The sequence below is a fragment of the Erpetoichthys calabaricus genome, chromosome 8 (genome assembly GCF_900747795.2).
Source record: "Erpetoichthys calabaricus chromosome 8, fErpCal1.3, whole genome shotgun sequence".
Lineage (NCBI taxonomy): Eukaryota > Metazoa > Chordata > Cladistia > Polypteriformes > Polypteridae > Erpetoichthys > Erpetoichthys calabaricus.
In genome coordinates this window covers 106,789,794-106,814,564 of record NC_041401.2, presented here as the reverse complement: position 1 = coordinate 106,814,564, position 24,771 = coordinate 106,789,794, and the positions used below count along the sequence as shown (strand labels likewise).

Genomic DNA, 24,771 nt, shown 5'->3' with positions numbered 1-24,771 from the left:
ACAAAAGACTCTGGCGGAGATGTGCAAACGGCTTTAAGACGCGATTTAAGGTGGGACGGATTTACGAGTTTTTTCGTAGGCTCTGGTAATTCTAGTGTTAAAGTCACAGTGCTTATGGGCAACTTCAAAACACAGCAAGAGAGAAAAGAATGGAAAGTTAAACTCATGCTAAAATTTAATACTTTACAACATGGATTGAATAAAGACAAGAGTTTTATGGCCAGATATGAGGATTGTTTACATCTCTCAGAATGACAGACAACCTGTCTACAGACCCACATTGTTTTGAAAAAACTCATTACAAACTTCAAAAGACTTTGTTGGACAGTTATCTTATCCAGAGATCTTGACAATACATTGTTCTTTTCTCTCTTGTTAAATTAACCCTAGCCTGAATGAATCTATTAATTTTTTACATTCAAAATTTCTCATTTAAATATTTACCAATGTTGTTTCTTGTCCTAGAGTGTGTATATAAACATAGGAAACTCCAGTTTCTGTATTACATCTTGCCTGAAGAAGGGGCCTGAGTTGCCTCGAAAGCTTGCATATTGTAATCTTTTTAGTTAGTCAATAAAAGGTGTCATTTTGCTTGGCTTTTCTGATGTTCTACTGTAATGACAAAATAAACTACGTAATTAAAGTGGAAATTTCGAGATTGAAGTTGACATTCCGTGCTTTTTCCCCACTGTGTGCCTTTTTTTTTCTTTGTACCCTAATAAGCTTTCATATGACACTCAGATGGTGGGCTACGTCTCGCCTTTTCACGGTGACTTTGATATATGACAACTTCTTTTTTATTTCGGGCACTGTGCGACTTTGTGAACTTGAGCTTTAGAGTTTCTCCGACACACTATGTCAGTTGATTAGCTTCCTTTTGTTGTTTATATCACTGTTTAAACCAACAAATAGTACGTTTTTTCTTGCCTCCACTTGGTATTCGCTGAAATTCTTCCATTTTCCCTCTTGCTTTTCCCAATTATCTTTTCACAGAACACTGAGCTTAAGGGCTATTTATATTGCTTTGCATATTCAAAGAGGCGTAATCCTGGGAGGAGCTGGGGCGGGACAGCAGGCGCATGCACGAGCGTTACTTTTCACGCTGATCGGGATTTATGTAGCGGAAGAACGTGGAAGTTTGCGTACGCACAGATTCCTGCACCTGGATTTTTCTGTGTGTAGGCACATTTCGGCTTTTGTGCTTATGTCATGTTATAGTGCGAATTCTACGCACGCCGTTATGCATGAGGCCCCTGGAGATAAGTTGGCAGGAAGAACTCCGACAAACATCCTGACCTCTGCAAAGGACTGGCAGCTGTTGGTGGATCATGAACAACTAAAAAATGCCTGGAAGAGATCTTTGAAAGGAAGCTTACCAGGTATGAGGGGCTGATCACAGGCTGTCAGCAAGATGGAATTTCCAATGCCGCAGGGGTTTTGCATTTCGATTGTTGAGTAAAACCATCAGTTAAATGGGCACTGAGAGAGACTGGAAGAGGAGAGCCATCCAAAACACCATCAAAGTGGTGGACAGAACCTAAAGGTAGCTGTGGCTCACGAGAGGAGAGCACTTGGGGCAAGTAATTAGTTAGCCTTCTGGACACATGCAAGGGTCTGATCAGCTTCAGCTGGGTCACCTGGTGAAAGATGTATGATGTCAAAAGACAGAGATCTGAGGATCTGAGATACATCACTGAAGTTCATCATCATCAGAAGCAGTTAGATATAATCATAAGAGAAGGACACAAACAGAAACTATATCAATTATTTTCATTTGTTTTAAACCTGTTAGGTTAATTTCATAAGATCTCTGGATTTAATTAATCTTAATAAGAATATACTCTTAACAATGTATTCCTTTGCATTCCCCACTAAACTAGATTACTTTATGCTGAACTGTTACAAGAAAACTTAAAGATCACTTTAATTTTTTTTTCTGAAATATGATGGAGAGAAATGACCAGGGTGTTAATATTCTCTTCACTTTAACTATAGAATTAATATTATTAAAAGTAATATCCTCCTAAAGCACCTTTCTCAGGGTTTTTAAAACTAACAAGAATTATAATTACAGTGACTGAAAAAGCATGTTAAAATTGTATACTTGACAACAAACTGAAACAAAATTTAAAAGGATAGAAACGAAAATATTTTCTGTTTTTAAAATAAAGCAATTGCTGTTAGCCTACTGTTCAATGTTCCCTCTATGGTACACACAAAATTTTTCAGCAGCTCTCAAATAAGCAAGGAAATCCAATCCTTTATATTATGATATACATCAGTCCTCCACAGGGCGCCTTATTGTAAAATCACTGAGGAGAGAACACACAACTGCCCTCCTACCAGAAATCATCTATTTTGCTTGCATTGCTTACCTGGAAGAATCCTAACTCCAATGTCATAAGTCAATAGCCAGGTGATGTCTTATACCAGGGGTTCCCAAACATTTTAAAATGTTGTACCACCTGGTCAGGGCCCCCCAATAATATAAACCCAATATTGCAAAGCCAAGCATTATCCAGGATCTTGGTTTCTGCTAACAGCAGTCCCACAGCATGATCTTGGACAGTAGCACATCCAATCAAGAAATGCTTTACAATTGTAGACTATTGTTGAATATACGATCAAATATCATTGGATAGATTGAGGTCGGTGTACTCAAGCCTCTTTTCCTGACATAACACCTCCAGAAGTTGAAATGTTTTGAAGAAATAACATTTTCTTGTTTTTTATCTTAAATTGTTAAGTACTGAATTCTCACTAGACCCAACTAAAGCATACTGATAATGTCTATTTTTTTAACTTTGCAAATATATACCAAATGTTTTTATAATTAATTATTTTAATGTAAAAGAAGTAATTGTATTTGATATGTAACGAGAAAGGCCTTTCAATACTTTACGTTTATAAAAATGATACAATTATATTTAAATTCAGATCAAAAGCAGGAGAACATTCACTAACAAGTCAGCATACAGCTAATGATCAACAAAATAGAAAAACAACTCACAAATGGTTCTGTGTCAATGTAAATGATGATCCTGTTTCATGGCTACCCAGTACGGCTTCTAGGTTCAGCTTGCTTCTGTGTTTATTTTTTAACAAAGGATGAATGTTGAAAAACATTGGCAACGTTAAAAGCTTTCTGCTGTTGATTAATATGGTATTAATATCACTAAAATGAAATGTCAGATACTTGAGTTTTATTATTAACAGCTGTTAACATTTGACTTTCTTCCTCGTGTACTCTGCACTAATCTGCCAAATTCTAAAATTGTTTTGAAAATGATGATGTAGCAATCAAGTTTACCAAAACTAAAGTATTGTAGCATTGGTGCAGCAGTCCTGTGACAGAGAGAGAGAGAGAGTGAGATGTTTTCCAGACTCACCTGTTTACACCTCACTGTTTTGCAAAAATCTGTTACTCTTGTTAAGTTATTCCCAGGCAGTCTTCTTCCTGGCGTGGATCGGTTCAAAGATTTAGAAGAGTGACGGAGCTGTAACTTTGAATTTCAAAAGCACGAATTGGCATTGGTGGTGGGAATGGAATAGGAGAACAAGGTAAACAGGATAGGAGTGGAGACTTGCTGCAAGAACACTGGGAGAAGGAGCAATGTAACTAAGATGCAGTCTAGCATGACAATAGAGACTCAGTTCAGCCGCTTTGTAAAAGACTGGTCCTTTTTAAGGCTCACTCCCCATCTGTCCAGCTGAGAATGGCAATACTAGACTCCAACTACAATGATATCGGACTACATCCAAGCAAAAATTGAAGAACATTATCGATTATGTATATTTAATAACTACATGAGGAAATTAAAGAAAATCATCAGAATTGGAACAGATTGTTTTTCAGAATGTTAACCTTGCCAAGAGTGTCACAGTCCCCCAGGTGCAGTGTGGCAGGCCCCCAGGAGGTCATTGCCCCCAGTTTTAAAATCACTGTCTTACACTACCTAAAAATGAAAAAAATGTCATTCTCTTTGTGACAAACTGTACAATATTGTTTTGAATTGAACAAGAATTTATGCATACTGTTCTAACATAAACATGACAGTTCACTGCTAAGCATTTTCTGTTATCCTAATATACTGTATGTGAAATGTTAAATTAGACTATGCTAATATATAAAGTATATATCACTCCAAATCAGGTAGAGAAAAGCAGAAAACTATTCAGTTAGATGGAATTTTTTGATGCATAATGCTTGTATTAATGTTGTTATGCCAAGCAGGCAGTGTGGTGTAGTAGCTAAGGCTTTGGACTTCAAACCCTGAGGTGGTGGGTTCAGATCCTGCTACTGATGTCGTGGGACCATGAGCAGGTCTCTTTACCTGCCGGTAACTTAACTGGAAAAACAAAAGAAGTATAATTAAATGTTGTAAGTCACCTTGGATAAAAGCATCAGCCAAATAAGTAATATTAGTATATTGTATCTTTGACTGAATTATTCATTACATTATAAAATATCTATAATGATGTCATCCTGCAGATTTGGCCGCAGGACAGTACTGACTTGGTCATACTTTTTGCTTGCTGTTTCTGGAACCTCCACAGCTTTCTCTCCATCATACTTTGCATTTTGCTGTTTACGGTTCCTGTGTGGCATGGCTGTAGCTGGAATTTCCCTCAATTCAGTATCCCTTAGTAAGTTTGATTTTAAAGCTTTTATATATTCTTAGTGTCTATCAAGATATTTCTCTGAGAAAGGTTTTAAAAATTCATGCCAGAATTTCCAAAAATATATAAATACATTTCAAATACATGTGACCTTATGTATATTTGACCAATTACTTTTTTGGGTAATGTTGTGAAAACATGTTTCCCATTATTTTTATAATACATAACTTTTGCTTTGTTTATATTTTTTATAGTGTTTCTTTTGAATTCATTAAAAGGATCATATTTCAGCTGTGTGAAGTACCATAACTGAAGGCATCGCTGTGTGATACGGCAACACAACCACAAAGGATAGTAAGGCAGCCTAGAGAATTGTGATGTTTGCTTCAGAAATGATAGAATTTCTCATAACTTCAAGGCATCAAAAATGTGCTGCCTTAATAAAGCCCTTGCCATAACAGTGGATAACAACCATCTTTGACACATATGGCACTCACAGTCTGGCATACAGTATTATTACATCAATATTTATAGCAGCAGGTCAAAAACAGTTTTTACCCCTGGGAGAACCCCTAAAGTATTTTGATTGTCCATCTGTCATTCAGTAATGTGTGAACAATCAAATGTGATACTTTTGTTCTGCATATTGTACACTTTATTGTTTTTATGTGTGATGTACTGTATGTTATATGTTTGCAATACTTTTTAAATTATTTCTTTGAAATTGTTACTGACAGAACAAGTTTGAATAGAAATTAAATGTGTTCATGAAACTTGGAAAATTAGCCTAAAGCATGAGAATTTCAAATGAAGAACAAAAGTTTTACACCCTTATCCCTTGATTTTACAAATTCACATATTCCAAGTTATTTTTGTTTTATAAGAGTGCCTATCTTGACCAAGTCATTACAGGTTACGATTCCATTGCCCACACGACAATGGTAATTTTGAGTTGGAAACCAGCCTAATATGCATGTTTTTGTGAGAGAACCTACAACAACAAAGTGACAGCCATGTAAGCAGACAGTGCCAAGCCTGGGATTTGAATCCATGATTCTGTAGTTGTGAGACTGCACATTGTTAGTGACATTTTAATAATAGAAGAGTATCTACATTTATGATCTTTTAAGAAAGTTGTATCTTGGTTTGTCGTTAACTGAAAGCCTTCTTCTGTGACCTTTTTTTGCTTAAAAATGTATTCTATAATTCTTAGTTGCTTAAAGGAATACTACACTCAAAAATTATATTTTTTACATAGCGTATATGTTACTTATCCTATGTAGTTTATAGTCTATGGTATATCTGAAAACAATTCTCATGTTTTAATGTAGAAAGAGAGAAACATACTTATGATATAATAAATCCTAAAGGTGACCTATGCTGCACAATGGCATGCAGTCTGAAAAACATCCATGGGAAAAAATAATTCTCACATTACTCATGTCACATAATCCACATGTCCATTATCCAGTTGTATGCTCACAACGTGTAAACAGCGTATATTGTTTGCTGGAATATTATTAACAGTTACTTCAAGGAAAGGTAGCTTTCACAGTAAACAGGAAAGGCGCACTCTCATAATTCTGTGCTTTTGAATTGGAGACAGGACTCTTGACCAATCAATGAGGGGGAAAGGCACGACATATTTTTTTCATGGTAAAGGATGTTTCTTATTGAAAAATTCTGATCTTGATTGTACTTGCACCCAGATCACAAACCTCTGTGAAGAGTTAATAATGGCAATCTATACTAATAAAAGGCAAAGCCCTCACTGACTGACTGACTGACTGACTGACTGACTGACTCATCACTAATTCTCCAACTTCCTGTGTAGGTGGAAGGCTGAAATTTGGCAGGCTCATTCCTTACAGCTTACTTACAAAAGTTAGGCAAGTTTCATTTTGAAATTCAAAGCGTAACGGTCATAACTGGAACCTATTTTTTGTCCATATACTGTAATGGACGGGGGCGGAGTCGCGTATCGCGTCATCACGCCTCCTACGTAATCACGTGAAACGCCTTGGGGCCGATCTGGAAGAAGGTAGCACAGCACCTTGATTTAAACAATTCCATGTCTTGGTGGGTTTAATACTGTGTAAGCATACATATTAACACGTGTGCAATTAAACGTGTGCATTTACGGGGTGATTTCTCAGGCTTAAAAGCTCGCCTTTTATTAAAAAAGTAAATGCAAACTGTTTTCATTCTGAAGGGCACAAACCATGTTGGATTTTGTAATGATAGTTGATTAGTAAGGTCTATTAAGGAATACTTACAGAATGATTAGTAATGCCTGTGAATGCCGATGCAAGTAGGAGAATGGGCGTGAACTAAAGAACGAGTAATAATATGTACAGTAAATGTCTCTAAAGTCTGTCTATTAAAAAGTTATTATATCTTTCAATCCTGTGTATTGATTAAACTACGAACCTAACAAGATCACTACATGGTGTCAGAAGTGGCGGATTGGAAGAGGAATGTGACGAAGAGGTTCAGCTTTTGAACGAGTCTCGTGTCTGTGAGTAACCCGAAAACGTGGTCAGAAAGCGCTAAGACGTTCTAGCAAAAGAGAAAAAAAAATATGGAAGGATTACAGCCCCCACCAAATCTCCAGTTAAAGGGAAATGTAGCTGAAAATTGGAAAAGATTTAAACAGAGATTCGAGTTGTATCTTGCTGCGATTGAAGCAGATAGGAAAAGTGAAAAAATGAAAGCGTCTATGCTTCTACATGTATTGGCGAAGAGGCACTAGAGTTGTATAACAATTTTCAGTTTGAAGAAGATGGAGACAATATGAAATTGAACAAAATAGTTGAAAAATTCGAAGCGTATTGTAACCCAAAGCGCAATGTGACGTTTGAGCGTCACAAGTTTTTTACGTTTCCAGAAAAGCGGCGAAACAATAGACCAGTATGTGACGGAATTGCGTAATAGGAGCTGTTCTAAGAAGAAACCATCGAGACATTAAAGGACCAATAACCCCTAATCAGAACAGTAACACCAGCGAAACAAATATTAACGAGAAAACAAGTATAAATCAGGAAAGAACATCTCAACTGCAAACACAATTAACCAGAAGATCAAAACGTCAAGTAAAACCACCACAACGACTCATTGAGACATGTTGACGATTAAAGGAACATTTTCAATTAAGAAATGCTGAATTCCTTTAACAGTTGTGCTTTTTATACATAGTTTGAATGCTGGATGTATGCCTGAAATGTTCTGGATAGTTCAGTTGTTTGAAGTGATAAAGTTTATCGAAGTAGCATTTGAAATGTATAACATTACTAAGCTTATAAATACTGCCTTACTTCTGTTTAAGAAAGGAAGGTGTAATGATACTTGATTTAAACGATTCCATGTCTTGGTGGGTTTGCGTAGCTTATTGTCAATATCTTTACACCTGTTTTTAAGACTTATTGACTGAAACGGGCTTTCACTGTATCGCGGGTTTTTTAAATACAAGTGATCACCCGCCTATCGCGGAAGTTAGTTTTAGACCCATCAGTGATAGGTGAAAATCCGCGATATAGAAAGACCATATAAATAAACATTTTTATAGTTTAAGCCTTAAAATACCCATCCCACACGCTTTAAACACATGTAAACTTATAAAACACACTTTGTTAACACATATGATATGTGGATGTCGTACTAAGGATATGAGTAACATCTCTCTATTATAAAACATTTTAAGTTCATGCAAGACAAGGCAGTGAGACAGGAAAACAGCTGCTGTACAGGCTTATTGACACGCAGAGCGACAAGCAGCACAAAGTCCACTTCTCCTTAGCGTGCATTCAGCAAGCCCGCTAAACCCCCCCACAACGCGAAGTGGCAGGAGCGTACCGCGCCTCGGAGAGGGGGGTTTGAGTTAACATGCGTTCAGCCCTCACACACCCGCACACACACACTCCTCCTCCTCCTTCAGAACGCGCAAAGCGACAAGCAGGCATTTTGGCAGAAGCAGCACAAAGTCCACCTCTGCTTAATGTGCGTTCACCTGCCCCCCTCTTCACAAAGCGAGTGGCGGACACATCAACGTCTGATCACTGCGTATAGTGTTGTTCTGCGGTGTTAAGAGTGTAGAAAGTGTTTAAGAGCATAGGAAGTGTTTATAAGAGTGTGGGAAAGGTTTATAAAGCCTTAAAATATATATAAATAATAAAATAAATATAGGTCGGTACTTCGCGGATTTTCGCTTATCGTGGGGGGCTCTGGAACATAACCCCCGCGATAGGTGAGGGATGACTGTATTTCTGTTTTATTTAAACCTTTTAAGTTCGTATGCATAGCCCCATTTGGCTGTTTTAGTTTTTTTTTTCTTTCTTCAGTAATATTTAATCTCCTTAAAGAAAAACAACATATGCATTTTACTTTTTTTGTATCTCTTTAGTAATATTTTAGTGTAAAAGGATAACCAGTATTTAAACCTTTTATGTTACTTTATAAAGTTATTTTACACAATGTTGAAAAATTAATAAGAAAGCTACATATTTTGGCAGCTGCTGCTTTAATTTTCAATGAAATGAAAAAAGCTCTCCAAGAGAAAACCTCAATGAAGAAGAAACAGTTTGCACTATCTAAAAAGGAGAAACCCTCATTTATAAAGGTTTGCTGCAGATGACTTAACTGAAAATAAATTAATAGTTCCTATGTGTATCTATACATATTAATAAAAGGCAAAGCCCTCACTGACTCACTGACTGACTGATTGACTGACTGACTGACTGACTCACTCATCACTAATTCTCGAACTTCCCGTGTAGGTGGAAGGCTGAAATTTGGCAGGCTCATTCCTTACAGCTTACTTACAAAAGTTAGGCAGGTTTCATTTCGAAATTCTACGCATAATGGTCATAACTGGAACATATTTTTTGTCCATATACTGTAATGGAGGAGGCGGAGTCACGTATCACGTCATCACACCTCCTACGTAATCACGTGACCTAAAAACAAGGAAGAGATTTACAGCACGAGTCAAACGCGGGAACGAAGGTAAATGACGTTAATTTTTGACTGTCTTTTAATACTGTGTAAGCATACATATTAACACATGTGCAATTAAACGTGTGCATTTACGGGGTGATTTCTCAGGCTTAAAAGCTCGCCTTTTATCAAACGCGGGAACAAAGGTAACTGACGTTGTTCACTGTCTTTTAATACTGTGTAACCATACATATTAACACGTGCAATTAAACGTGTGCATTTACAGGGTGATTTCTCAGGCTTAAAAGCTCGCCTTTTACTAAAAAGGTAAATGCAAAACTATTTTCAATCATTCTATGATCTGCTTCTCACAACTGAAGGCACCGTGGCTGATGGTAAATGACGTTAATTTTTGAGTGTCTTTTAATACTGTGTAAGCATACATATTAACACGTGCAATTAAACATGTGCATTTACGGGGTGATTTTTCAGGCTTAAAAGCTCGCCTTTTATCAAATGCGGGAACAAAGGTAAATCACGTTCTTCACTGTCTTTTAATACTGTGTAACCATACATATTAACACATGTGCAATTAAACGTGTGCATTTACGGGGTGATTTCTCAGGCTTAAAAGCTCGCCTTTTACTAAAAAGGTAAATGCAAAACTATTTTCAATCATTCTATGATCTGCTTCTCACAACTGAAGGCACCGTGGCTGATGTTACGTCACTTGCTGTCCGACCATAAGCGTTACCTGCTAGGTAACCGGACACTCACTTCTCTCCCTTTCGGGAATCGAACCTCTGAGGTTTTCTTTTGTTCTTAATTAAAATTTAAAAGCAATACTTCACCACTGCTAAGCCCCTCTAGCGCTGACGTCCGAGGTTCGATTACCGTAAGCAAGTGCAGTGAGTGTTCAATTACATTCACGGCATTCGTAGTCTGATTCACAATCTGATTGTATGGGTGGTTACTTCCAGGTAACGCTTATACTTGGCCACCAAGTCAGGTCGAAGTGATCACTCGAGTAAAGGCAGCTTCACAAAAAAACTGATCCTTAACAAACTGTTATTAGTATATTTTCCCTCAATTTAAAAACGTTTTATTTTCTTCTTAATAAAAATTTAAAAGCAGTACTTCGCCGGTGCGAAGCGCGTGGATTTGACTGACTGACACATACAGACATATTCATGAGTGCAGGTACTTCGGAAAGAAAGCACCGTGTAAACCTAAAGTTTAAATTAACTTCATAGACCTACAAAAGGTTGCCATTCATTTGAGGCAAGATTGCTTTTCTTCTGTACAACTATACGTTGCATTCTCAAGAGTGTGCTTGCACGGCTTCAGATATATATATATATATATATATATATATATATATATATATGTATGTTTATATATAAATATGTAAGCTTATAAGTACTGCCTTACTTCTCTTTAAGAAAGGAAGATGTAATGATACTTGATTTAAACGATTCCATGTCTTCCTGGGTTTGCGTAGCTTATTGTCTAAAAAGGAGAAACCCTCATTTATAAATCTTTGCTGCAGATGACTTAGCTTATTGTCAATATCTTTACACGTTTTTTTAAGACTTATTGACTGAAACGGGCTTTCACGAAAAAATTTAGGGCTTTGCTACAGGATACACCCTCCACAAGTTAAGCAAGTAAAAATAAAATATATATTTCTGTTTTATTTAAACCTTTTAAGTTCGTATGCATAGCCCCATTTGGCTGTTTAATTTTTTTTTTCTTTCTTCAGTAATATTTAATCTCCTTAAAGAAAAAGAACATATCCATTTTACTTTTTTTGTATCTCTGTAGTAATATTTTAGTGTAAAAGAATAACCAGTATTTAAACCTTTTATGTTACTTTATACATTTATTTTACACAATGTTGAAAAATTAATAAGAAAGCTACATATTTTGGCAGCTGCTGCTTTCATTTTCAATGAAATGAAAAAAAGCTCTCCAAGAGAAAACGTCAATGAAGAAGAAACAGTTTGCACTATCTAAAAATCAGAAACCCTCATTTATAAAAGTTTGCTAAAGATGACTTAACTGAATATAAATGAATAGTTCCTATGTGTATAATACATATTTATCTATTTTACTTATGCCTTTATTCCACCAACTTACAACATCTGAGGTACAATTTGTTACATTACTTTTGTTTTTTGCAGCACAGGCAGGTGAAGTGACTTCCTCAGGGTCACACAGTGGTGTCAGTACCACGATTTGAACTGACAAGCTCCGGGTTTGCTGAAATATTACTGAAGAAAGAAAAAAAACGAAAACGGGCAAATGGGGCTATGCATACAAATGTCCATCCATCCATTATCCAACCTGCTATATCCTAAATACAGGAGCCACTAAGTAGATATATATATATACAGTATATATATATATATATATATATATATATATATATATATATGTATATATATATATATGTATATATATATATATATATATATACAGTTTATATATATATATATATATGTGAATGTATGTATGTATATATGTATGTCTATATATATATATATGTAGATATGTAAATTTGTATATGTATATATATGTTTATGTATATGTGTATATACGTATGTATATGTAGATATGTGTATATGTAGATATGTATATATATATGTATATGTATATATATGTTTATGTGTGTGTGTGTGTGTATATTATATATATAAAAGACAGCAACACTCATAACAATGACAACACAATTACATTGACAATCATGTTACGTTATTTTTAAAATGTTTCCTTTTCTTTTTCATAACCTCTTTAACACACTATTTCTCCGCTGCGAAGCGCAGGTATTATGCTATTTATCTATATATATAAAGGAGAGTTGGGATCCGAGAGACTGTGTTTGTGTGTTTGTGGAGGGATGGAGAGTTAAGGCGGGTGTTGGAGTCACGTGATCATCTCCCCTCCCATTCACCTCATTTTATTCACTTCATTTCGCTCCGAGCTGAGCTCCGCAGCTGGCGCGGTCTTGCTGTTCTTGATTTGCTTTTCACGTGGCCAAGTATACGTTGCATGCTCAAGAGTAAGCTCAGCGCACAACTTGGTCATATTACAACCGGAGGGGCGAACTGACAACATGGTATACAAAGAGATCCTTAACAAATAATTATTGGTATAATTTCCCTCAGTTTATTATTTAAAATTTTAAAGCAGTACTTCGCCGCTGCGAAGCGCGGGTATTTTGATATATATATATATATATATATATGTGAATGTATGTATGTATATATGTATGTCTATATTTATATATATATATATATATATATATATATATATATATATATATATGTAGATATGTATATTTGTATATGTATATGTATATATATATATATATATATATATATATATATGTATATGTAGATATGTGTATATGTAGATATGTATATATATGTATATATGTTTATGTATATATATGGTTACATAACCTCTTTAACACACTACTTCTCCGCTGCAAAGCGTGGGTATTTTGCTATATGTATATATATATATGTGTCTGTATGTGTATATATATATATATGTTTATATATATATATATGTGTGTATGTATGTATGTGTGTATATGTATGTGTATTTATATGTTGATATATGTATATATATGTGGATGTCTATATGTATATATATATATCTATATATGTAGATATGTGTATATGTAGATATGTATATAAGTATATATGTTTATGTATATATATGTTTACATAACCTCTTTAACACACTACTTCTCCGCTGCGAAGCGCGGGTATTTTGCTAGTAATACATATTTATCTATTTTACTTATGCCTTTATTCAAACAACTTGCAACATCTGAGGTACAATTTGTTACATTACTTTTGTTTCTTGTAGCACAGGCAGGTGAAGTGACTTCCTCAGGGTCACACAGTGGTGTCAGTACCAGGATTTGAACTGACAAGCTCCGGGTTTGCTGAAATATTACTGAAGAAAGAAAAAAGACGAAAACGGGCAAATAGGGCTATGCATACAAATGTCCATCCATCCATTATCCAACCCGCTATATCCTAAATACAGGAGCCAATCCCTGCCAACACAGGGCACAAGGCAGGAAAAAAACCCCGGGCAAGGTGCCAGCCCACCGCAGGGCGCACACACCCACACACCAGGGACAATTTACAATCGCCAATGCACCTAACCTGCATGTCTTTGGACTGTGGGAGGAAACCGCAGTACCCGGAGGAAACCCAGACAGACACGGGGAGAACATTCAAACTCCACGCAGGGAAGCGAACCCGGGTCTCCTAACTGGCACCTTTCACTGCGCCACCATGCCGCCCGCATACAAACTTAAAAGGTTTAAATAAAACAGAAATATATACCTTTATTTTTACTTCCTTAACTTGTGGAGGGTGTATCCTGTAGCAAAGCCCTAAGTTTTTCATGAAAGCCCCTTTCAGTCAATAAGCCTTAAAAACAGGTGTACAGCTAGACTTGCAGCACCGCTATTCAATTACACTTGCCTAACGCCTCTCCTAAGGGGACATACTGTGGGATCTAGGCATCAGTCAAAGCACCAATCACAGGCCCGATTACAAAGCGGGAAGCTGTGATTTGTCGTCTCCCTCCCATGTAACAATCACAGCCCGTGTTACAACGCACTATGTATGTATGTATATATGTATATATGTATATGTGTGTGTTTATGTATGTGTGTATATGTATGTGTATATATATATGTTCATATGTGTATATATATATATATATATATATATATATGTATATATATGTGGATGTGTATATGTATATATATATATATATGTATATATATGTATATGTAGATATGTGTATATGTAGATATGTATATATATGTATATATGTATATGTATATATATGTTTACATAACCTCTTTAACACACTACTTCTCCGCTGCGAAGCGCGGGTATTTTGCTAGTCTTAAATAAAATGTGTATCTTTCATATTAATTGCTGTGTTAAATTATAGACATTTGTTTGTTTTTCTAAGCACTCATTTCTAAATTGCTTTTTCTTAACATTAAAGAAGTATAGTAGACAGATGCTTATATCATACAGGTGTACCCAGTGAGGCCCGCATGTCACACACATTTACTAGCTAATAATTAGGATTTAAACTGATGATGATGATCCTATTGAATCTTCTATATATGACTGGTATGAACTAATCATGCATATACAGTCTTTAAAAGTATAGTATAAATATACTCTATACTCTAGATCAGCTGGCAGACTGGGACATGGGACAAGATTACACCTTAATAATGGCCAATGAGAGAGTGCCAGAGAGAGACAGACAGCAACCTTACAGTGGCACTGGCATTTACACAGTACCCATACAAGTCATGATTTTTGGTGCAGAGGATGTCATCATAGGCATCATCAAGTGAGGTCACAGCAAACTTGGGGAAAAAAGTGGCTGTAGGCATACCCCACATGGCAGAGGTAGGTACGAGCAAGTAGCTCAGAGACGGCAAAGGTCACATTGGTGGCTACCTTGTGATTCTACTACCAAGTCAAAGTTGCTACCAGAATTTCTCTGTAAGTTCCGTATATATAGGGTTTAAACAATGTCCTATGCAATTTAAGTATTTGAGATGAGTGTGGTGAAGGGTCACTAGCAAGAGAAGCAGATAAGAAAGAGACAATAGATGAGAATTGACAAAGACCCTATTGATGGTGTCATCGGGTGGAAAAAGGTGAGGGATTGTAATACAGTGGAACCTCGGTTTGCGAGTAACTTGGTTTACGAGTGTTTTGCAAGACGAGCAAAAATTTTTAATAAATTTTGACTTGATAAACGAGCGAGGTCTTGCAGTACGAGAAGTATGTATACGCTTTGTCTGCTGAGCGTCATGTGATCACAATTGAGCTGATGGTTCTTCTCTCTCTCTCGCTGTGGGATTGTGGGCAATCATCTCCTACACTCCGTCTGAGTCGGCGTGCCTCACTCATATAGTCAACATCCGTACGAGCGTATACTGTTTACTGCAGCATTAGCATTGTGACTGTGTGTGCACGCGCGTGTGTATGTGTGTGTGCTCGCTTGCTTGTGTGTGTGTGTGTGTTCGTGTGTGTGCTGTGACGTGTGAATCCCCGTCTTGCACCCTAAAACACGAAGCTGAGTCTCAGTACTTTAGCAACACCAACTTTATTCAGCTTGAAACAGCAACAGCGTGGTTATTTATACACAGACACAGCAGTCAGGCAGGGCCCTGCACATTTATAATGTTCCTTGTTCCTTGTATCACCCATCGATGGCAGGCGCTTATAACATGTCCGCGATCTTTTCGGATTCGCTTTTACAGTGAACTGCTACAGAGCTGGGAGACTGCGATTGCTTTGGGACGCTCTTCCGCGTGTCGTCCCGTTGGGTGCAATCCCACAAGAGTTTAGAAACTCACTCACACCAGCCATGATTCTTTTCAAAGGTAAAGTGCAGGTTAATTTGTTTTATGTATTTTTACTTTATATTTTGTATTAATCATTTTTATATGAATAGTTTTGGGTTGTGGAACAAATCATCTGAGTTTCCATTATTTCTTATGGGGAAATTCACTTTGATATACGAGTGCTTTGGACTACGAGCACATTTCCGGAACGAATTATGCTCGCAAACCGAGGTTCCACTGTATCTGATAGTCAGGGGAATGGCTGGTCCAGTTAGGCTCAATGGGAATTTTGTTTTCTGTCTGATAATACTTCAGTACTTTGTGTTCTACTTCGTTTTATCCTCTGCTTGTATTAGTTGGTTAAATACAACCATTATTTTTGATACTTAAAGATGTAATTTTATCTCAAGTTATAATGACCTCTGGTGGCATTACAGGGGATTCTTTACAAATGTTAAGGTATATAGCGCCATTCCTAATTCATTTTGTATGCAGTCTGAAAAAAAAAGCATATAAATATATGGTAACACTTTAGTTTAGGCACTGCAAAAATGCAGCTGTCACTCATTTACTCTTATGTAATAAGACCTTAACAAAGGATTTTTCTGGTCTTAATTACACTTATAAATCATCAGTAAAGTGGTTATTCATCTATGCAATATGACATGTTAGGAGCATTTGAAAATGACTTATGAATATGAAGGATTCACATATCTCATACTGAAAAACTACAATATCAAGGGAAATGCAGTATGTCTCGGTTTAGCCACTTCTCACAATACTAAAGTGAAGTTATTTTACAATTCCAAATTGTACAGATGAATAACCACTTTACTAATGCTTTGTGTTATTAACATAAAAAGAAGTATTTTCTAATGTCTTATTACATAAGAGTAAATGTGCATTTTTTCAGTCCCTGTACTAAAGTGTTACCAAATTTATCATTGTAAAAAAATGTTTTTTTCTTGTTATTTGTTGTAATTCTTAAAAGAGATTATAATATAGGTTTTACATTTTTATGAAATGGTTTATTATTTGCAGGTCCTTTGCAATGCACTGCTAGCTGAAAGTACAGTTTTGTCTAAAATAAACCTTTTTTTGATCTACAGTATATATTAGATATTATGGTAGATATTTATTTGACCTTCCTTTTTATTACCAGTGATGGAATGGATTCCTACCAAATCACGTGCATGCATTGGCACTCTTGGCTCTTTTGGCTTCACTGTTGGACAGCTGCTACTGGCAGGGATTGCATATAACATCCGAACATGGAGGAAACTGCAGCTGTCAATTTCTGTGCCTTTCTTCTTCTTTTTTGTATGCAGCTGGTATGTAATTTATTAGTTTTGTTTACATTTTGTTATGGCAAATTCAAATCAATTCAATTTATTCTTAGAAAGTGCACTTTAATATATAAAACACAGAATAACATGCAGCAATACAGGAAAAGCAGAATGCTAAAAAGAAAATACCATATATATTTGTGTACAGCTATACACACTACTATTACTACTACTACTTAAATATCATGTTTGTTCTTGATTGGTTTATGTATAATAAATAGACAAGAATTAATGAATTAAGCATATGCCAGCTGGTAACAGGAAAGAATGAAAAATAAAGTTGCAGTCTGCACAGATTTCATTTGCCCTTGACCAGGTCATCCATGTTCCCTCCTGGCTTTCTGCAGTGATTCCATTAAATGTCATTGAGTGTGGCAATTTTGCGTATTTCTACCAGTTTCCAAAATTATTATCTTAAAGAAATCTTACAAGAACAAGAACGTAAATATTTTCAAGCATTTTGGTTCATATATGTAAATGATTAATTACTGAAAGTTAATTTCATATACTAAAAGAAATCTAAATTTATTGCAAAAAGAAACATCTTCAAGTCTTCAGGTCTTCATTGGAAGTGATAAACAGAGAAAACATTGTAAAAGAATTAAAATGTACTGTGCATTTAATAAAGTAACAACTTTACACACATTGCATCAGTAGTGGGATTTGAACCCACAACCCTAGTGTTTGAAGTGCAAACCACTACACCACCACTTTTCAATGCTCTTGATATATTTCCTATATGCCTTTGTAACTTAAAGTTCCAAAAAAGTCACATTAAACAAGGAAGATTTTTCAGGAAGACAGAAAGAAAACAAAAAGAGACCGTGTTAATACCACAGACAACTACACTCAGGCATTAGACATGAAAACGTTAGTAGGATGTAGCCATTAAAAGTTGAATAATTTTGAATACCCATTTTGAGAATTGTGACATAAAATGGATGAAAATAGCACCACGGTTTTGAGTAGCATGACTGAGAACCAAAATTCACTTGCCAGTAACAGTCCATTTCATCTATAAACAAAAGGTGATAAGCCACCAAACATAGTTTCTAGATCTGTTTTTGTTTCTTTGATCCAGATGTAATCCTTCTGTTTTGAAAGCAGCTTTGAGTCAATCCTGCTGTTTTGTTACTTGCATTAGAATAATTAATTAGTTAATTTGATATTTTCTTAGCATTATTTCCTTGTGAAGAAAATCTGCATCATCTGTAGCTGTTCCTGGACATTTTGCACATCATGGCACATGACATTAATCATAAATGGAGGGGGGGTGTCTTTTTTTCAGTTCTTTACTTGTGCTTGGGACAATTAATATATTTCACAGGAATTATTAGGTAGAAACAAAATTACTGAAAATTTTTTTTTTTTTTCTCATTTATTCAATTAATATTTCTTTCATATACAAAGATTTTATAATATAATAGCAGATAAGAAAGCATTCTGTTAGCGTGTGTCTATGTATGTACAGTCACTGGTCACTTTATTAGGTACAACTGTTCAACTGCTTATTAACGTAAATATCTAATTATCCAATCACATGCAAGAAACCCAATACATTTCAGAATGTAGACATTGTTAAGACAACCTGCTGAAGTTAAAACTGAGCATCAGAAAGGGGAAGAAAGGTGATTTGAGTGACTTTGAAAGTGGCATGGTTGTTGGTGCCAGACGGGCTGGTTTGAGTATTTCAGAAACTATGTGATCTACATTGATTTTCACACACAACCATCTCTAAGGTTTACAGAGAATGGTCTGAAAAAGGGAAAATATCCAGTAAGTGGCAGTTCTCTTGGCAAAAAATGCTTTGTTTTTGTCAGAGATCAGAGGAGAATGTCCAGACTGGTTTAAGCTGATAGAAAGACAACAGTAGCACAAATAACCACTCATTACAACTGAGGTATGCAGAAGAGATCTCTAAATGTTCAGCATGTCGAACCTTGAAGCAGGTGCTACTCCTTTCAACTAAGAACAGGCAACCAAGGCTACAATCTGCATGGGCTCACCAAAACTGCACAATAGAAGACTGGAAAAATGTTACCTGATCTGATAAGTCTCAATTTCTGCTTTGACATTCAGATGGTAGGGTCAGAATTTGGTGCCATCAACATAAAAGCATGGATTTATCCTGCCTTGTATCAACAGTTTAGGCTGTGTTTGGTGATGTAATGTGTGTTTGTGTTTTGGATGTATTTTCTTGACACACTTTGGGCCCCATAGTACCAACTGAGCATTGTTTAAATGCCACACCCTACCTGAGTATTGTTGTTGACCATGTCCATCCCTTTATGACCACAGTGTACTCATCCTTTAATGGCTACTTCCAGCAGGATAATGCGTCATGTCACAAAGCTCAAATCATCTCAAACTGGTTTCTTGAACATGACAATGAGTTCACTGTACTCAATGGCCTCCACAGTCACCAGATCTCAATCCAATAGAGCACCTTTGGGATACGGTGGAATGGGAGATTCACATCATGGATGTGCAGTCGACCAATCTGCAGCAACTGCATTATTATATCATTTAAATATGGACCAAAATCCCTGAGGAATGTTTCCAGCATCTCGTTGAATCTATGCCATGATGAATTATGACAGTCCTAAAGGCAAAAGGGAGTTCATCCCAGTACTAGCAAGGTGTACCTAATAAAGTGGCCAGTGAGTGTATGTATGTATTTATTTACTTCCATTTTGTTTGCTAACTTTTAATTAAACATATTTTTAAAAAGTTTGTGGGTGCATTATTTTCTAGAGAATTATGCTCTCAGGAATAATAACCTGATTATGGAGTACAAATGCATCATTTTTATATTAGGAATAGAATAATGAAATTTTATAGTGGTAGAGGTAATGATATTCTTTTTATATTATGCTTTTATGCATTCTCTAATAGCCTTCTGATCATACAATGAAATGAGCCAACCTCAAAAACCTCAGCAAAAATTCAAGGATAGCTTTTATTCAGCTAATGGCTATTTACTTACTGTATGTGGCTGACGTCTTCATACAAGGCGACTTACAACATTTTAGATTCAATTGGTTACATTTCCTTTGTTTGGTCACAGAGGGTCAGTAGTGAGATTTGGACCCCTCAACCTCAGGATTTGAGGAGTAAAGCCTTAACCAGTATGCCAAACTGGCAATACTTTTTTTAGTTTTGGTTAGGTCTGCATGCACTCCAATTATTTACTTGTTTTGTTCTCGATTTATACATTCATCCATTTATTTTCTGCGAGCATTGGGCGCAAGGCAGCAACCAACCCTAGACAGTGACGCAGTCTATCAGAGAGAATGCTCACACACCAGAAAGGATCTGCAACAGGCTAATGCCTGATCAACTGAAAGTGTTTAGTTACGTTCAGTCTGCATTAGCATGTGAAACAACAGCAAAGGAGTTACCGTAGCAAATTTTTTGTAACAAAAATGTTACAGTCATGCCATTTTCTGGTCTCTAGCATTTGTTTTGTTGTAAACATTAATATTAAACTAAATCTCTTACATACTGTATACAGCTTAGCATAATATTAGGAATGCATTCAAATTGAGCAGAGTCATGCCAAACTTGAGTTAAACAGGTAGGTTTGCTTCTTAGCAGAATCAATCATTCATGCAATCAAATGCAACATTTAATTTTATTTCATGAGATGAATTGTATCTATATTCCTCCCTAGGTGGATTCCTGAGTCTGCTCGCTGGCTTGTCCTGAACAATCACTATGATAAAGCTGTGAGAGAGATCCAGCGAGTGGCCAGAGTTAACCGACTTCCAGAAGAGGGGAAGAAAATCACTGTGGAGGTGAACTGTACCTGATGCTTCTCAGCGATTCCTTTGATTCTTCGCATACTCATTTCTGGCTTTGATTAGCAAATTGCTCACAATTTGGTTGTTATTTTTACATAGTTAAGGATTTTAATGTGTCATAGATTAAACAATGTGCTTTTGTTATTTACACCTAATAGGTTTTTTTTTTAATTAACTTTAGTGCTTGAAGAGCGGCAGCACTGCATGTTGCCCCCCCCCAAAACCCTGACTTTTGATTAAGTGGGTTTAAGAATGCTGTGTTATGTTATTTGTATTTCTGCAACAGATAAAATTACATTTTACTAATACATTTAATATTTTCATCTGAATTTATAAGCATATAGATATATGTTTTATCCATATTTTCAATTATATCAATTCATATTTGAACATTAGAAACTTGAAAAATATTGAATATTGCCAAGACATCACAATTAAGAATATTTTGATTGCTCTGAATCAATTTCCAGTGCTGTTTAAATGTAGGTAAATCCTTGAAAACATCTTTCATCTGAATTGGTTGGCTATTCTCATGAGTATTCTTGTTACTCTGCAGATAAGATGCATTTTGAAGGATAAACCACCAGAGTACTTTTCTACTAATCCATTGCCTGAGTGTTAGTTTTACAAAAGATTATTCAATCCATAATGTTTTGCTATCGTTTTGTAAACATCTTGAGACGAATGATCACTGACAGCACTTTTCTTGAAGTTATGTCAGCTCTCTTTAGACCATGGCATCATTAATGTGGTACACTAATCTGTTTGGGAAGGAAAAAAAAATCTTGTTTACAAACTTAACATTAAATTGACTATCCAACACAATAAGTGCCTCCTCTCTTCAGCAGCCAATTAAAGATGGGGGGGAGGTCCAAAATAGGGTGCCTGAATTTCTTTCTAACGTACTGTATATTTAATACATCCAAAAAACTCCCGTTATTTTTACACTTCATTCAGGGGTTATAATGCCAAACAAAGATAATAGCGACAGAATGTGTCTTGCTATGAATACCAGGGTGGTCCAGATCTAATCATGCAACTGTTCGACTGACAACCATCTCCCTGCCATTTTGGAATGCAGGGCAGGTGCTACCATCTATCAGCAACAAAAAGAATTTTAAGTGAAATCTCTATGTGCAGGGCAGGTGCTGTGAATTCTCTATGTAATAAACTTAATAAGTTATTGCGTAATGAAAATTGCATAATTAGATCTGGACCACCCTATATATCTTGCAATAATAAATTTTACTTAAACCTGTTTAATTTTTTTTAGGTGCTACATATGCACATGGATAAAGAAATTCACGTGAATAAGACATCTCATACACACTTTGATCTTGTACGCACACCACAGCTAAGGAAAATAACCATTTGCCTTATGATGCTTTGGTATGATTTTAAACTAATTTTTTAAAATCTATAGACTCTTGTCTAATATAAGGATTCTCGTGTATTATATACTGTAAAGAAGATGTTTTAGTATGCTGATTTTTCCAAACATAAACATAACATAAAAATAGCACAATGTTATGAATTTTGCAACAAGTATTCACCAGTTTCTTTATTTTTTAACTGAAAAGTGATTGACTGATTGCATAACAATTGCTTGAAATAATAGTTGTTCAAACATATCTACAATATACTGTTACATATTCTGTGGTTAACTAATAAAATAAGCATGGTTAGCATAAGTATGTACTGAAATATAAATTACTATTTTTTTTTTAATCCAGGTGTTCATGCAGTCTAGGATACTACGGCTTGGTTATGGATCTGCAGAAATTTGGACTAAGCATGTATTTGGCTCAAATCATCTTTGCATTAATGGACTTCCCTTCTTTGTTCATCAACTTGACCTCATTAAATTTGCTTGGACGCCGAATTACCCAGGGAGGAATGCTTATTATAGCAGGCGGTGTGGTACTTGCCATTATCTTTGTACCTGAAGGTCAGCATGCTCCTGTTTACTTTTAATTAGATTTGTTCACTAAAAATATAATTAATGATTTACAGTAAGGCAGTATGAAAAGAAAGTATGTACATTTGTAGAATTACATGAAGTAGAAAGGTAATAAAAAAGACACACCTTCATCTTTGAGTTTATCGGTAAAGTAAGATTTATGTGGTATGTGGTTGGATGGGGAATTTTTAAATATGTATTTTATGTTATACCTGTATATCTAATATACATTTAAGAACAGAAATATAATGGGAAAAAAATGCTAACTGTTTTAACTTTCAAATTCAAAATGAAAACGAGTATTTACTTGTTTTAATATATTATAAAATCAATGGGAAGAAAAAATAGTAAGATTATTTAGGTGTTGTTGCCTATAGCTATTAGTTCATATGAAAGTATCATTTTTTCTGCATACTGTATGTAGTCACACTTAGTGTTGATTTGTAAAATTTACTCAAGTGTTTTTGCAAAGAATTTGCTGGGTGTGTAGGTGACCTTGTTTGCCAAATTTTACCCTGAAAATTCACCTTAGACTAACTTTTTTTAGGTACTCCATATGCACCCAGTAATGCTTTGCAAAGCCAGCATGTCAGCCATATTTGATGGGAATGTCACTGACTAATCTGTGCAAACTGCTGGATTTGTGTAATGCATGCTTATTGTAAGCGTACTCCACCTCAGTCTGTTTTGCGTAAGTGTGAATAATTAATGGTGCATATCAACATATGTGATGTCCCTACTCGATTAGTACTCCAGCCAGATTTTTACCCAGCATGTGTTTAAAAAAAAAAAAAGGTACATTGAGAGGTACATTAGCTGACCACAGTGAGAATATTATCAAAATACGCTGTTGTTCTGCATAGATTCATTCATTGTATGTTGTGTCTTCACTGTCTGATTAAGCATTTTTTGCTCCGTTCTATGTAGCACCAATCATTTAGTGACATGGACAGCCCCTACGAGTATATAAAATTGCTCCCTTACATTACAGGCTGTGTGGGTGTTAGTTAGTCATTGTGATAGGATCATGAAAGACACAGATAGAGATAAAGGAGTCAGAGTATAGTGGACTGAGAGTATACTTTTATCTGAAGGAGTCAAGGTGGTGCAGTGGTTAGCACTGCTGCCTCACAGCTCAGGGCAGATTTCACATAAACGTTAACACATGGAATATGTTGCCAAGTAGTGTGGCAGATAGCAGTTTTTAAGGGAACTTTAAAACTCAACTTGATGTAATTATGGAGAAATTAGGTGAACAGAATTGGGCTAAATGGCCTGTTTTCAACAAAATTGTTTTAATGTTTTAATATTTACAACTATAAACTAAAACCCTCAGGGGTGTAATTTCAACAGTTTTCACACTCAATAAGAGTTCAAGATACTATGTTATTGAAAACCTTATTATCTGAAACCAAAACATTTAGGATGGGTACACGGTTTTCAAGGGAGGGGGGTTTAGTGGGGGTGATGGGTAAGTAGAATACAAATAAAGGCCAACCTTATTTTCAGTTCACAAAAAATATGTGCACAGATAACAGCAACCAGAAAAACACAATGTCACAAAATTGCTCTGCAACAAGTCAAAAGCACTTTGTTTTGATTAGAAAAGAGCAAGGTATAAACTACACATTTTAAAATATTTTTCATAAGTTCATTTATAAGTTTATTACCTATACTGAACAAGTTCCCAAGCGACGT

General features: G+C 35.7%; 1 protein-coding gene across 1 annotated transcript in view; it reads left to right on the top strand.

Annotated features, from left to right (window-relative positions):
• Window positions 1–24,771, top strand: part of LOC114656579 (solute carrier family 22 member 6-A-like) — a 59,263-nt gene that overhangs the window by 21,011 nt on the left and 13,481 nt on the right. The window contains exons 3-7 of the mRNA XM_051930252.1: window positions 4,493–4,647; window positions 17,127–17,295; window positions 20,984–21,107; window positions 22,387–22,502; window positions 22,847–23,061. Of these exons, the coding sequence (XP_051786212.1) occupies window positions 4,493–4,647; window positions 17,127–17,295; window positions 20,984–21,107; window positions 22,387–22,502; window positions 22,847–23,061 (779 nt within the window). The remainder of the gene's footprint in view (window positions 1–4,492; window positions 4,648–17,126; window positions 17,296–20,983; window positions 21,108–22,386; window positions 22,503–22,846; window positions 23,062–24,771) is intronic.